This window comes from Macaca mulatta, chromosome 13, assembly GCF_049350105.2.
Source record: "Macaca mulatta isolate MMU2019108-1 chromosome 13, T2T-MMU8v2.0, whole genome shotgun sequence".
In the NCBI taxonomy this organism is placed as follows: domain Eukaryota; kingdom Metazoa; phylum Chordata; class Mammalia; order Primates; family Cercopithecidae; genus Macaca; species Macaca mulatta.
In genome coordinates this window covers 20,020,144-20,036,563 of record NC_133418.1, presented here as the reverse complement: position 1 = coordinate 20,036,563, position 16,420 = coordinate 20,020,144, and the positions used below count along the sequence as shown (strand labels likewise).

Here is a 16,420-nt window from a genome sequence, read left to right as displayed (position 1 = left end):
ACCTGCCAGGCCTGCCAGGCAGCTGCAGTGCACACTCTTCTCAGGCTCCCTCCTCGAGCCCTCACAGCCTCTCTCTCACGTTTCTCCAGACCTGGCCACTTCACAGATGGAAAAATACGCCAAGAAACCCTGAAAATTCATTCCTATCTTCCAAAGCCCAAGGGATCAGGGGGCCCTGCCATGGCTCAAAACACCCCTTTCCTCAGGTGGAGCTAAAACAGCTTTGCCAAGGTTGCCATGAATATGGGCACGTGCCCAGTTCTATGAAGTCCTTTAACTCAGCGATCCCCAACCATTTTGGCACCAAGGACCCGTTTCGTGGAAGTCAATTTTTCCACAGACTGGGGCAGGAGAGGGTTTCGGGATGATTCAAGTGCATTACATTTATTATGTACTTTATTTCTATTATTACTACATTGTAATACATAGTGAAATAATTATACAGCTCACCATAATATAGAATCAGTGGGACCCCTGCGCTTGTTTTCCTGCAACTAGACAGCCTCATCTAGAGATGATGGGAGACAGTGACAGATCATCAGGCATTAGATTCTCATAAGGAGCGTGCAACCTAGATACCGCATATGTGCAGCAGGGTTTGCACTCCTGTGAGCATCTAATGCTGCTGCTAATCTGACAGGTGGTGGAGCTCAGGTGGTAATGCAAGCATTGAGGAGGGGCTGTAAATACAGATGAAGCTTTACTTGCTCACCCACCACTCACAACCTGCTGTGCGGCCCAGTTCCTAACAGGCCATGGACCGGAACTGGTCTGTGGCTTGGAGGTTGCGGACTCCTGCTCTAACTAATTTTCTCTGCTGTGATGAGCTAAAGCACTCAGAAAAATTTTGAAAATACGGTTTTGAAATATGCTTGTAAAAATGCTCATAAAAGTAAAGCCTGTGAAAGCATCTCAGTGAGGCCTCAAGATGTCCCCTGAATTATTAAGCACCACTGCATGTAAACCGATCAAGCTTGACTCCAGTTACTCTTGACCCCTGAACCGGCCCGGCTGGTCCTTGGTTTCCACACTGGGTATGTGATCTTGCTGAGTGAGGGCTGAGCCTACGAGAGCTGCCTTGGCCGGAGACAACCGCAGGAAGAAAGCAGCGGACATTTCTCCCAGCAGCAGCCTGGAGGAGAAGCCGCCCACCACCCTGCTGCCATCTGTCTGTATCTGCTGCTGTGCCTGCATGTCGAAGTCCCGGGCTTCCAGGTTTACAAAACTGGAACCTTACAACTGTGGATCCACCACCTTGCTGCCAGCAAAAACAATTCTTAAAGATGTTAGGGATTGAAAGTGGTAACATTTGTAAAAACCTCCCATATGAAAAGATACAGCTCCCTTTACACACAGCACCACATTCATAGTAATTCTGCTACTATGTGTGTTAGTAATTTCAGGGAATCGTCTCCTTAATAAATATGGATGAAACAAATGTTGGGAGAGAATGAACGTCCCCGGGGGAATGGTGACTTTTGTCCTGGGTTGTTCTGGCCCAAGTGGAGACCTGGGCTGAGCATCAGACACTGCTTTATACCAAGTGGCCCAGGCAGCACCACGCAGCTCACATCCAGCTGCTGTGCATTCTTAAGGCAGAGAAAAATTATGTCATACTGTAATCATTTTCTACCAGCAGACTTTGTGGCATTCATGGCTTCAGAGCATGAAAGAAAATCCATGCAATAAAAACAATCTTCTCAGCCCCCAACTATGCACTCGTTAATCCTAACAGCGTTTGGAGGCCACGGGAAGTAGCACTGCGAGGCGTACAAAGCTCTCCATCTGGGAGTCGGGCCTTCTTCTGACACAGCCGTGTGTGAAGCGCTGGTGAGATCTAATTATGTGATCCCGGATTCTCCGGGACTTGGGCAGCTTGCTGCTTCTACGAGATGAAATACAGAAGGGCTGATTTATGCGTGGTTTTTTTTTCCCTTTTTTTTCTTTTCTTTTTTTCTTTTTTTTTTTTTTTTTTTAATATTCAGGGCTTCAGCTGGGTTGGAAACTTGAAATATTTGATCCTCACCCAACACAGCTCCATATTTACAAGGAAAGCAGGTCAGGCAATCACACAGATCCAGGGGCCTCAGGTCATTTAATCACCCTGAAAACACTGACTCGGAGGCTACTCCTGGAGATTTATTCATCTCTCCCCTCAACTGGCTGACTCCCCTTCCCTCGGCCCAGAGTCCCTGGAATGGGGTGACAGCCTGCCAGGGAAGCGCTGTGGCCCTTGGCCTTGGGACTGCACCAGGGTCTGCGCCCCTGGGCTGTGCATGGCTGGCCTCTACCTCCTGGCTGGCTTCCCCTTGCCTGCCACACTACTTTGCTCATCCAGGCACCAAAGAAGAGACAGAGTGTGTTCCAGCAACCTCCAACCTCACCTCCTAATACCCTCCCCTCAGCCACACTGGCCTCCTGGCCACTGCCAGTACGACTGGCTCCTGGTCACTTCAGAGGCACAGTGCCAGCACCCCTGCCCACAGACCTCACCTCCCTCAGAGCTGCAAGGCGGGACCCTCAGGTGCCTGGAAGGCTCAGATACCACCTTCTAGAGACCTGCCTACTGCCTTCACGGTGCTGCCTGCCCTCTGCAGCCTCAGCCTCCCCTGCTCCTGCTCTAGCTCCAGCTTTCTTTTGCCCGCAAGGTGCTTAGCTCCTCACAGTTGTGTAATTTACATGTTCACTGGAGGCTGATTGTTCATTGCCTGTCCCCACTGCAATGGAGCTCCATGAGGTAGGGACATGGCTGCTTAATTCACGGATAACCCCCGCAATGGTGCCTGGCATGTAGAAGGTGCTCTGTACATTTTTTGAATAAAAGAGTGAGTCTCTGAGAAAAAAGAACCCCAGCCACGTCACTTCCGATTTCACAGAATGGAACCACTGGAGAAGAAAAACTGTAGTGTGAGAAAGCAAGGCAAAGCTCAGGTCACGATACTGGCTGGTGAAGAGTGTGCTCATCTCTGGTAGGATTTACCCTTATTTTCACCCACCCCGGGTGCTCCCACCCTGAGCTGGCTGGGACTACTCGTTAGTGATGCCAAAGTAGCCCACACCTTCTTTGAAGTCAGGCTGACAGATGAAGGCTGTTTATGAAAGCACCAACCATGCTCCCTGCTTTTCCCTTTCCTCTCCTCTTTAAACCTTTGGTGTGTTTCAGTCCCATTACAGCTGCCCCAAGGACTGAGTCCTCACTCAGTTCACTGTATGTCCCTAGTATCTGTAGGTGCTTTATAAATGATAGGGGAATGAATAAATGACCTACTGCATCACCAGCTTTGTCCTTTCCTTATTTTCAGGGGTATTGCTTCCCACTTCAGGGATGAAATGGAACTCCCACAACTCCAGGCCAACCCCCCTCTCCACTTCCCCACACCCCTCCCTTCCAGTCACAAGGACTCTGGGTCCCACCAGGTCAACACCTTCACCCACATCCTTGATACCTTCGCTGGCTCATCCCTTCTCTCCTATATTTAGCCTCTTTATTAGCTTTTCCCCCATAATTTATTAACCAGTTGTCTCTCCCATTTAATAAATAATATTCCTTCTATACTTTGTCCTCTTTTAGCTAGTACCTCCTTTTCCCATTTTTCTTTACATTTAATATTTTTGAAATAGTGCGTACACTGGCTCTTTCTTATATTTTTATTCATTTCTATGTAAGTAATCTGTATCTGCCCTCTGGCAGCTTTTATAGTATTTTCTTTATCCTTTGATGCCTGAAGTTTAAGTTCAGCATGTTTAGACTTGGATTTTTGGTTATTTTTCCTACTCAGCACTCTTTGTGCTTTCTGTGTGAGAACCTGAGCCCCTCTTCAATTTTGGAGAATTCTCAGGGACTACTCCTTTAAATCTTCTCTTTGTCGCACCTCTTCTGTTTTCTAGTTATGAAAATCCTGTTAGAAGTAGTTTGGAGCTCCTCAATATATCCTCGATGTTTATACATCTCTTTCATATTTTTTGTCTCTGCTCTGTATTCTGGATAAATTCCTTTGTATGGTTTTTCAATTTCACTAATTCTACTTTCAATTGTGTCTACAGTTTATGCTACCTACAGAGGTTTTGTATTTAAACATATATTTTTCCTCTCCAAAATTTCAAATTGGTTCTTTTTCACATCCAGTTGTTTCTGATTCATAGCCATCCACCTATTTTTTCATAGCTTCCTGTTTTTATTTTTTTGTGTATGTCATTCCTTCTTTTCCTCTTAGATCTTAAACATACTGATTGCAAAGATGCTCTCAGATTTCTCCCGTATTTTCCTCCCATCTCTTGAGTTTATTGGCTAACTTATGTGTGAGTTTCCCTTTTGTGCTTTGAAATCTTAGTGTGCCAGCTCACCCTGAGCTTGCAGCTTTTTGTCTACTTTTCTGGGCCTGGCAGTTCTGTTGTTAGTGCTGCTTGGCCTCTGGGACCCTCCCTCAGAACTAGGTTTAATGGGCTTCTGGGAGTTCTGGTCCTGCAGGGAGGGTGCTGAGCTAGTCCTAGTCCTCAGGCCAGAGCCATCTTCAGCACCATGACCAGTGTTGGGGCTCTCTCTTCTCTCTTTCACACCCCAGGTGGAGGCTTAGTATGGCCCATCCCCTGGAAAATGATGGAGCTGTTAGAACTGGCACACCTGGCTCTGGTCCCCTGATTCTCACAGGACCTTCCTGTCCATATTCTCCTGCAGGAGTTGAAAATCAGCCAACAAGGCCTGCTTTTTATCCTAGAGCCAGTAGGTCAGTGCTTCAACACTTGGCTATTGTGTGTTCCATTTTACATAGATCATAGAGTTGACTTTTTCAATATTAAAAACAAACATCTTTACAATAAAATCACATAAACTTATAGTAGTTTTATAAGAAGTCTCTAAATCAGTGTTAGCCCTCCCACGTTCACTGTTCTTTTTCATTTCATTCAGCTCAAAATGCTTTATAACACCCCTTTTGATTTGTTCTTTAATATATGGGTTATTTTGAAGTATGTTATTTAGTTTTCAAATATTTGAGCATATCAAATATGTTATTATTTGTATTACTGATTTCTAATTCAATGCCACTGTGGTCAGGGAATGTAGTTTCCATGACTTGAATCCCTTTAAATGTGCTGAAACTTAAAAATATCATGGCCCAGTATATAATCTATCTCAGTAAATGTTCCTTGTGCACTTGAAAAGAAGATGCATTTTGCTGTTGTTGGGTAGAATGTTCCACAAATGTCAACTAAGTCAAGTTGATTATACTGTTGTTCTAATGTTTTAAATTTTTACCATTTTATGTCTAACTGTTCTATCAAATATTGAGAGAGAGATGAAAGTCTCTGACCATAATTGTAGATTTGTTTATTTCTCCTTGTACCTTTATCCATAATTGCTTATGTATTTTGAGGTTCTGTTACTTGGTGTATAAATATTTAGAACTGTTATGTCCTTTTAATGAACTGACCCCTTTATTGTTACGAAATTGCCTTTTTATCTCTAATAATATAATTGTTATAAATTCTGCTCTGATTAAGATAACCACTCCAGCTTTCTTTTGATTAATATTAGTGTGGTATAATCTATTCTCATTATTGGCAGATTCTGTATTTGCAAATTCTTCTACTAGTGAAAAATGATTTATAACCCCCAAGTCATTATCTGTGGTGCTTTCAGTTATTTTCAGACATTCATGGAATGGTAAAAAATTTGAGTTGCCTGACACCCATATTCCCAGCTGAGGTTGAACAAGGCGACATTCTGTCTTTTTGTTTCAGCATCACACAGAGGTGACAGGAGGATAGATCCGATAGGTGGCAACACAGTACAGTGCAGGAAGTTTTGGCTCTGAGGCCAGTTGGACAGTATTTGAATCCCAGCTCTGGCACCTGTTAATAGAGCAGCCGCAGGTCAGCCACTTAATCCTTCTGAACCTCATTTTCTCTTTTGTCAAATAAATAAAATAGAATCTACTAGAACAAGATGATAATTTATGTGAGATATGTGTACACACCCATGCACGCACGCCACACACAATTTCACCTAGAAACAATAGTTAAGTATTCACAAATTCAGTGTTCATGATAATTTTATAGAATGTAACTACTATGAATAATGTGTATAACTTGTTCCATCCCTTCACTTTTAGCTTATTTGTGTCTTTAGACTTGAAGTATTAAAGTATGTTTCCTATTCACAGCATACCATTGGTTTTTTGTTTCTTTCTAGTAATATGTGAAAATCTCTGCATTTAGGGTTATTTAGACCATTTACATTTAGTGTGATTACTTACATGATTTATGTTTAAACCTACCATCCTACTATATGTTTTCTCTTTGACCCATGTATTCATTGTTTCTTTTCCCTTCTGTTAATGCTTTCTTTTGGATTGATAGGATGTTTTCATGATTCCTTTTTATTCCCTTTTAGCTTATTTGCTGTAACTCTTTGTTTCATATTTAGTGACTGCTTACATCTTTACTTTATTATAGACATTTACAAATAATTTTATAACATAAAGATTCTTACAGTAGTATACCAAACTTCCACTTCTCCCTTCCTAAACTTTGTTTTTGTTTATTGTACATTTTACTTTTGAGTTTTAAATCCCAAACTAGATTGTTTTGACTTTTGTTTAAACAGTCAATTATATTTTAACGATATTCAAATAATAAGAAAACATCTCATATATTTATCTACGTAGTTACCATTTCCAATGCTTTTCATTCCTTTGTATAGATCTTCATTTTTACCTAGTATCATTTGCCTTCTTTCTAAATAATTTTATTTTTACATTTCTAATAGTGTGGATTTATTAGTGACAAAATCTTATAGTTCTACTATTTCTGAATAATTTTTTATTTTGCTTTTTTTGAAAGATATTTTTGCTTGGAGTAGATTGACAGGTATATTATTTTCAGTACTTTTTTTGGTTATTCTGTCGTCTCACTTGAACTGTTCTTGACATCATCCTTATCCTTATCATTTTTTCTATTTCATGTAATGTATCTTTTTTCTTCCAGCTATTTTCAGTGTTTTGTCAGAGATTTTGAACAATTTGGTTGTGATTTGCTTTGTTATAATTTTCTTCATGTTTCTTGTGCTTGGTGTTCACCAACTGTCTTTGAACTGTGTTTGTGGTTTTCATCAAATTTGGAACAATTTTGGTCATTATTTCTTCAAATCATTTTTCTGTCCTACCTCTCTCCTTTACATTGGAGGCTCCAATTACACATATATTAGGCCACTTAAAGTTGTCCCATTGCTCACTGATTCTGTTCATTTTTCAAAATTGTCTTTTATCTCTGTGTTTCACTTTCCATGGCTTCTATTATTATGTCTTCAAGTTTACTAATATTTTTTCTTCAGCAATGTTTAATTTGCCATTAATTCCATCTAGTATATTCTTGATCTCACATACTGTAGTTTTTACTTCTAGAAGTTTGATTTGGGTGTCTTATGTCTCTACTTAACTTTCTGAGTATGTGAAAGGCAACTGTAATATCATTTTTAAATGTCTTTGCAACATCTACGTCAATTTGAGGTCAGTTTTGATTGATTGACGGATCCCTTCATTATAAGTCATATTTTCTTGCTCCTTTGCATGCCTCATAATTTTTTATTGAACATGACACATTGTGATTTTTATGTTGTTGAGAGCTGGATTTTTTTTTTTTTTTTTGTATCCCTATAAATATTCTTAAGCTTTGTTCTGGGACAAAGTTAAATTAATCAGAAATAGCTTGACTCTTGAGTGTTGCTTTTGAGCTGTTGGGTGAAACTGGAACAGTGCTCAGTCTGAAGAGAACATTCCCCACTACAGAGGCAAGGTCCTGTGTAGATTACTCAATGCTTGGTGATTTCTGCAATTTTTCCAGTCTGGCTGGTGGGAACAGGCACTATTTCCAGCTGGTGTGTATTCTGGGCACTGTGAGCACTAATCCTTTCTTTCTTTGATTCTTTTCCTGGCTTTGGGCATGTTTCTCATGTTCATATGCAGATTAGTTGTCGGCTGAAGATCTGAGGGCATGCTCTGCAGCCTCTCTGTGCTGCTCTCTCCTCTCTGATCACTGCCCTGGAAGCTCCAGACCTCTCTGTCACAGACTCTAATCTCCAGGTCCTCACTGCAGAGAGCCTGTGGGGCTCCTCCACCTGGTTACCTGCTCCCCTTTGCCAGTGCCTACAACGTCTCTCGTGAATCAGTCCTTGGTTGTCTGGTATCTTGAAAACTGTTGTTTTATATATTTGGCTTTTTAAATTTGTTTCATGTGGGAGGGTAACTCCCGTCCTCATCACTTCAGATTGGCCATAAGCAGAAGTCTAGCTCAATCTTTTAAACACAAAAATATGACTATGTCTATTATTCAACACCCTTTAATGGGCCTCACTGCCCTTAGGATAAACATCTAAATTCCTGACATGGTCTAGAAGAACCTCCATGCTCTGTCCTGCTTAGCTTTTCAGCTTCACTGCGGGTCTTTCTTTGCTCCTGCACCCTACCCATATTCCAGTGTCCAGGGGCCCCTGGCTTCGGCAGGCCAGGAGCTCCCCATGCTTCCCCTTCCTGAGTGCTTCCCACACTCTCCTACTGTTGCATGCTGAGCTCTACCCACCTTTCAGATTTAAAGGACAGTGTGCCTCTGCAGGGAACTGTCATCTACACACTGGACTTCTCCTTCTTCCATACCTTTGCTTTAGTCATGTCACAGCTAAATAAAGTTTCCCAAAACAAAGAGTGATGCTCTTCCTCATTGCCAGGCTGTTGCTCATGCTGGTTCCTCTGCTCAGAATCTCTTTTCTGTTTTGTCTCAGACACTTCCTATTTGTCCTTTAAGATTCAAGTCATTATCACCTCCTCTTGAAAACTTTCCATATGCTTTACCCCTAATCCTCCTCCTATTTTCCTCCCCAGTTGGAATGAATTCCCTCCTTCACGCTCTCCTAATACCTAAGCAGGCCTCCTTTGCTGCGCTTTACCAAACCCACCACAGAACTTTGTTTTCCAGTCATTCTCTCTAACTGGGGTGGAAATGGGGCTTGTCCGGTTCTCCTCCATTTCCAGACCCCTGCAGGGTGCCTTGCCTGTATCTAGCTCCTTCTCAGTGCTTCTTTGCTGATGAATTCATGGCTCTGCTGGGCTCTTGCTCCTACTAAGCATAGACAGGAGTGTGCAAGGAACACTGGCACTTTACAGGGGGTGCTCTGCCCTTGGGAAAGGAGTTACATTAATCAAGGAGAACAAATCATATTGGATGCTATGGCCAATGCAATTAAGCCTTTGTCAAACTGCCTGACTTTGGCTCGAGATGAGAACATTGATGAAATGCCTCCCACCCGCCAGGGTTGGGGTCTGCTGAAATGGGCAATTACTGCGGGGAACAATCCATTACTTGGACTGTCAACAGTGTTTTTTCTCTCTCTAAATGCAGAATGAAGTGGAAAATGCCGCGGGAACTCAGTGGCATTTAATTTACTGATATGGCTCGGTAGGAGCCATTCTTTAACCTGGCTGTGACAGCAATAGCGCGTGGGGACAAGTGCTGGGCTGGGATGCATGGGGGAGCCGTTTAACCATCCCGTGCCTTGCTCTCCCCGTGTGTAACATTAAACTGATGGAAGAGAATGCTCATGGCACCCTCGTGGTTACTATGGTGATGGAGGACTGAGACACAATGTTGCACGGCCCCACAGCCTTGCCAATTTCTTTTGATACTGCTTGTTATTCCACAGAGGGAGAAGTGACTGGCAGGGCTCCATTTCTTCTTTGAATTGGGAACGTTTCTAGCAAGGCTTGGTGTGGAAAGACCATTATACTGGCTATTCTGGGCAGACAACTCAGGGTCACTGCACTGGGATGCTGACTCACCGTGATGAGTAAGGCCACTCACCCTTTCTAGTGCTGGTGCATGTGGAAACATTTGTACAGCACGCCCGGCTGATTGGATGAGATGTTTAAAACCAGAAGGGACCTGGCCTGGGACTTTTGCTCCCCTGGTCCTGCCTGGGTGCTCCAGGGGCCAAACAGATAAGCATATTGGCTGCCTCTGACCAGTCAGGGAGCACGACTTCAGATCACCAGATCACTTGCCAACTGCAATGACTGTACCCCCAGCTACAGGCTACCAGAAAACACAGATCCCCGTAACCCATGCTGAAGGATGGCTGATCAGAAGGTCACGGGTTGCAGGGTGCGCTCGGGCACCTGGTAATATTGCTGCAGATTCTTTCCCAGGGCCCTGGAGCCAGGGTTGCGAAAACAAAGCATCATTCTTGGCTAATTTAAGTAAAAAAGATACTAGTAGAGACTTACAGATTCTCTGCGATGGCAGAGTAGGTCTTGAAGGCTCTGACACCAGGGTAGTGCTCAGGCCACCCATGAATCTTTCCTGCTGCTAAATTACCCACTGCTTGACAGGTACACCACCAGCACTGGGCACCTGAAGTCTCCCTGCACCCACTGATGGTGCCAGACACCAGGCATCCAAAGTCCACCTGAACCCAGTGATGACGCTGGGCACTGGGTACCTGAAGTCCGCCCTGCACCCACTTGGGTGGGCAAGTAGATGACAGACATTTACCCCTTGTCCCATCAGCTAAGCCAAAGAAGGAAATATGGCCTCTGCTGTGCTAAGTGTTGTCTCCTCTTTCCACACTTGAGAAGCTGCTTCTTCCTGGACACTTCGAATGGGTCATTGTGTTGGTTGGTTGAAGAAATAGTACATTTTATTGCTTCCATGAATTTACATTATTTTTGCCCTTTAAGCCTCACTGTGAGAAAAAGAGATGATTTCTGAGAACAGAGTTGGGGTGGGAAGAGAGATTCTGGGTTACGCCCTCCTGTCCCAGGGTAGTCGGCATCATGCCAGCGTCACTGGCTCCACCGTGGTGGAAAATGCCGTGGCATGGGCTCCCAGATCAGCCTGCGAATCCGGCATCAGCTGTTCTTACTAGCTCAACACTAAGCCACCAACCAAGATGTGCTTACCTTCTTTATGCCCTTAAGGTCCACCCCGTAATTTCTTTTCATCTCACAACATCCCGGGGCCAAACTGGTTTTCCTTAACTTTCTCCAGCTGCCATGAAGGCGAAGGATCAACAGCTGTCATTCCTCCTGCCTCAGAGCACTTCAGAAAGGGAAGAGTCTGGACCCGAGTGTACCCCAGCCCTGTCCTGTGAGATGCCGCCTAGCTGGGAAGCCCTGCAGGGCGGCAGATGGAAGACCCATGTGGCTGGCTCGCAGTCATTCACGGGGGAGGCATCTGAAAGTGCCGGTGTTAATCTTATTAGCCCATGAGGCCCTCTTGCCACAATGAAATGTGTAAATATTTGTAAATTAACTTCAGCTGCCAGGATGGGTAACATGATAAGGCAAGTGAACTTCCCAGAGATCAGACGTTCACGAGCATGACAAGCACATACCACCAGCCGCACACGCACTGCTGGAGCCTTGGGCCATGATGTGTCTCACAAGCATGTCCCAGGAAGCCCCACTGTTGATGCCCTGCAGGGTGAGGCCCCTGTGAGTCTGGGAACGTACCTGTTGAAATGGTGCTCCGGGCTTGGCTGGCCACTGGCTGGGCTGAGTGCCGCAGACAGCTGCCTGTTGGGGGCGAGGCTGTGGGGTGCTGGGCATGGGCCTGGGGAGTGGTGATGGGCAGGGAAGGCCTGGCGGTGGCCAGGCTGCTCAGACTCCCACTGCCTGGGTGCATGGTTGTGGTTATTCCTTTGGCCAGTGGAGACCCTCCGACCACATTATTCCGGGGCGGGCCTGCCCCTCCTGCAGGCACCCTGTGGAGAGAAAGCAGAAGGAATTCTGATGAGAGGCTCAGAGGTAATGGCGCCACGTGGGCCTCTGGCAGAGCCTCGCTCTGACCTGCTGGCTCTGAGAGATGAAGGCCAACTCTTCTGGGGACAAAGTCCTAAAACAGCGCTCATCACTGGCACAAGGGCCCCCTTTACAAGAACTTCATGGGCTGCAAACTGTCAGTGTGAAATATTTAACAAACAGCAACGCCACCCTGAGAAACAGAGGAATGAGCCGAATCAAATCTTTTATACCAGAGCTACTGCCTCAGTTTGTTCTTACAAACAGCTGTGTGTCTCCAGATACACCCAGAAAGAACAGATGACTCAGTCATGTCCCGCGAGGCCTTGACGCATCCAGCACGTTGGGGAAAGGATGGCAAGGATGCTGGCCCCCTCTGGGCACGACTGCCACCTCGCACCTGCTGGCTGCTGGGAAAGGGCACACACAGCACGACGTCCTTCTGAATGTCTGGGAGCTTGCAGTTCCATACCAGAAATAGATGGCCTTTCACTCCGAAGTTTCCAGATGAAATCAGCTTCCACAAGACGAACACAGCCACTCTGGAAATTGGGCTTTTCACGCTTTCCCTCTGTGTATTTGTACTTAACCCATGTCCTGGAGGTAGCGATGTGAAATATGGCAGAGTTAGGGGCTTGGAAGCTTCTGTGGATTCAGTTTCAGGGGACTTAAATGTCTTCCATTTGTCCAAGAGCTGGGTAAATTCCCGTTTCCGTCCCTTCAGGATCTTATTCCAAGACACACCAAAAGCCACAGGTGGGAGAACAGGCTGCCTGCCCCTGTCTACTGGGCCTGGTCCAGCCATCTCCCTGTGGCTGGTACCACTGGGCATGACCTCTAGCAGGGAAGCTCCCGGCAACACAGAGTGAGGGCTTTCCGCACAGCAGCTGACAGGAGAGGGGCCTCTTGGAAAAGGACTCACCTGCTAAGGGAACCTGGTGGTGTCCTCCTTCCCCAGCCCTCAGAGCTGTGCTGAACTTCACCCCAGCAATCCAGCTTGTTAGCAGGTCAGCCAAAACCATGAATTTAAAAATCCCATTTGCTATCCGTTGAGCTCACTTTTCCCCGAGGAAATCATTTTTAAAAACTAAATAAAGTGAGCTCACAAATGAGTCACTAATTTGCAAGGTGATATTGACAAGTCTGAACACAACAGACACAGACACACATCTGCCTCTCATGACAGCAGAAAACCCTCTCCCTCTGCCCTCATGGCAGGATGGCAGGGATACCCTGGGCTAGTCCTACTTCCTTAGTGCGTGCCGTCACGGAAAGAGCCACACACCGGCTCCCGCACCAGGTTTTTAAATGAACTCAGAATGCTCAACTCTGGGCACTATACTCGCAGCCCTGAGAGCCCACCAGCACTCCAGGGCCTCCCAGCACGATGAGGGCAAGCACAGCTGGTGAATCCAGGTCTATGCAGGAAGGGGTAGGCCTTCGCCCGCCCTCCAATCACTGCCAGATAAGGCATCGCCTTCTGCTGGGTGGCTTTGGCAATTGTCCTGAACCCAGTAGGGATCATGAAAGTTATAAGTCCTGGGGGCACAGCCTTGGAGGGGGACAGCTGTCTTCCATTTCCGGGGATAAAGACCAAGGCCAGATTTCCTGTTTTGTGCTGAGCTATGGATTGCAGTGAGGGACCCATGGCCTCTAACATACTGACCTGGGGGCAGCCCACCCGGGGGCGGTTCGTTCTGTAAGGAACCAGAGAGGACACTCAATGACCTCCCAACACTGCAGTTACCGGGGCTCGATCTGGAGTGGCTTTTGCTTAATGTTTATTCCTGGCTCTGCCATTCTTCGGAAAACACACACCAAGAGGGCTTGAGGAGAGTGAGCAACCATGAGGTGCACAGCAGAGGTGGAGGGAGGGGCCCGGGCCCCGATACGAGCTCCAGTGTCAGGAGATGGAGGATCGTCCCATAACAAACTCCCTGGCAGCAGGAGAAGACAGTTCTTGAGGAGACATTTTGATCAGAACAACTAGATTTCATGTATTGATTCGATCAGCATTTATTGAGCACCTCATATATGAACATGGTATGCAAGAAGCCAGGGAAACAAAGCTGGAGATGGCTACTGTGGCGCAGGGGCTGGCCTGTGAGGGGGGATCCTGCATGCCTGTAGATGACCCTAACAGGCAGAACTTGTCAGTGGGCTGCTTGGGATGACAAGGTGGGTAGAGCTGTCCATCCTGACTATGGCACAGGCAAGGATGAAGGCCTCCAGGCAAGGCTTCATATAGCAAGTGGACTTAGGACCCAGCTCTTGAAGGATATTCAGTGATTTAATTCAGAAGCAGGAAGAGGGTGGAAGGCATTCCAGTATTGTGGGGGTGAGGGCCGCCTAAGAGAGCTCCCCGTGGTGACGCTGACTGATGCACGTCAGGAGTTGCCCGGCCAGGTGGTGGAGGGCCCCAGTGCCACGCAAAGAAGCTGGAGTTAAACCGCAGGCTTTACATCTCTGAAGGTCTGTGGAAGTTCTCAGGTAAAGATAAAGGAAGAATCAGAGGAGAGAAACTGGAAACTGGGAAGCCGATGGCCTCCCTCAGAAGCTGCCGCTGTAACCTGCTGCGTGGAGGAAGAACCGCCTCCTCATACAAGAGTAGGGCGTGTGACAGAGTGATGCCCCCCAGCAGGGCGGGCGAGCCCGGAGGTGTGGACACGTGCCATCTCAGGCTGTGCCTTCCTGGAGGGTGCCAGCTGGTCAGTGAGTCCCCTAATCTAGAGGGGTGACCTGTGCTTTCCTGCAAGGGCTATCTGATGACACGACAGGTGAGCCCAACTCCAGGTCAAGCGCTTCAAGCACAGGCCGGTTGCCGGCTGAGAGACACAACCCGTAGCTACTGGCGTGGGAAATCCAGACCAGAGACCTTCGGGGCTGCGCACGCTGGGCAAGTTGCCCCACACCACTGATGAAGCCCCAGAAGGCTGTGGGCAGCTCACCCCCTAAGCAGCCACCCCTCTGACCAGGTGGCTGGGTTTGAGGGGGTGCATTTCCTGAAGCCTCGCTGCAGTTTGCTTCTCAAGCTTTTCCCTGCTGAGCATCACCTGAGCAAAGGATTTCTAACTGCCCCTTTAGCCCTGTGCCTGCAGACCTTTCAGGCTTTGGGCAACTCCATCAATCCCTAGGCCCTTTCTGGGCACCTCGAGAGAGGCCCTGGCTGAAGATTGCCTTAGGAACTAGAGCTGCTCATATCAACACCACATGTGTCCCGAGAACACTCTGCAAGTAGGAATCAGCCCAGCAATCAATGCAGGGTCTACGGGTTATTTAATTGTTTCCACTGTAGCCCTGTTCCAAAGACAGGAGAAACCCAAGGCCACGTCTTTCACTTGTGTGTGTGTGCTGCAGTGTCAACACAGGGCCATGCCCAGTGAGGCTGACTGATGTCACCAAGCTGTGGACCCTCATCTCAGTGAAAAATTCCCAGACAACCCCCTTGTCTCTTCAGTGACGCTAAAATTACATATTCTATTTTATAAAAGCAGTAGAACAAAGAACTTATTAAACACTGACAACACAAAGAAAAAACAATCTATTACCACGATGCGACCACTCAACAACTGTTAACCTTTGGGAATATATCATTTTTCCTTTGCATATATGTATATAGTGTTTTACATATCACACATCTGTATGTGATGACACACAAGCATACATACTGCACACACAAGCATACATACTGCGTACACACATGCTGTACCTACATTATGCACACGTGCACATAAATTGTGCTTACAGTATGCATACGCACAGGCATGCACACTGCACATACACTGCACACATGTACAAATACCATACACGCAAGCACACAGAAGCGTGCACACACTCTGCACATGCATACACACTGAATATTACTGTATACATGTGCACACACTGTCCTCACATAAACACACACTCACACTTGAGACCTCACTCTGGTGACTTTCCTGTTCCTGCTCCTCCTGTTCCCGTTCTTCTCCCCTTGGTGGCCAATGTCTGCTGAGGACAGTCAAGGAGTTGAGTGCCAACCCAGCTCAGAAGGTGAAATGCGGGTCTGGGGACACCAGCGGGGGCTGAACCCTGGGCACTGGAGGCCTTGCTGCCTTCTGGGCCCGGCTCACAGAGTAGCCTCCGTCAGTAACAACAGCGGTAAGGCACGTAGGTCCTTGCCCTCTCCTTGCCCAGGCTGCCACCACCATGCCCTCACCTGGAAACGGGTGTCACGTAGTTTCCGGGGAACACCCCAGAGACCCCGGTCCTCAGGGACGCCCCCTTGAACCAGCCATCCTGACACTTCTCGAGGACCCGGTACATCTCTCCCTTGTGCAGCTCCAGCTCGTCACTCTTCTGGGGCTTGTAGGCATAGAGCGCCAGGTACCTGCGGGCAAAGCATGGGGCCAGTGTCAGTGGCAGCCCTCCTGGGGAACAGGGGACTGGCCGGCATTCCCGGGGGGAGGTTGTCTTTGGAGGAACCCAACCTAAAAAGACCCACAAGTCTCTATGGGGGCTCTGCAGTTTACAGAGGCCCCACACACCCTCCCCGGCTCACTCCTCACAACGAACCCACGAGGCAGGGGAGGGAGGGGGCCTGCAGGGAGCTGCCTGCAGGGGAGGGCTGTGCCTGTCACCCACAGCCTTAGGAGGAT

At 46.9% G+C, this 16,420-nt stretch overlaps 1 protein-coding gene across 2 annotated transcripts in view; it reads right to left on the bottom strand.

Moving 5' to 3' along the window:
* Positions 1-16,420, bottom strand: part of SH3RF3 (SH3 domain containing ring finger 3) — a 379,536-nt gene that overhangs the window by 58,945 nt on the left and 304,171 nt on the right. For both annotated transcript variants that reach the window (XM_015113123.3, XM_077960246.1), the window contains exons 6-7: positions 15,982-16,152; positions 11,499-11,749 (exon numbers count right to left, since the gene is read on the bottom strand). In XM_015113123.3, the coding sequence (XP_014968609.3) occupies positions 11,499-11,749; positions 15,982-16,152 (422 nt within the window). The remainder of the gene's footprint in view (positions 1-11,498; positions 11,750-15,981; positions 16,153-16,420) is intronic.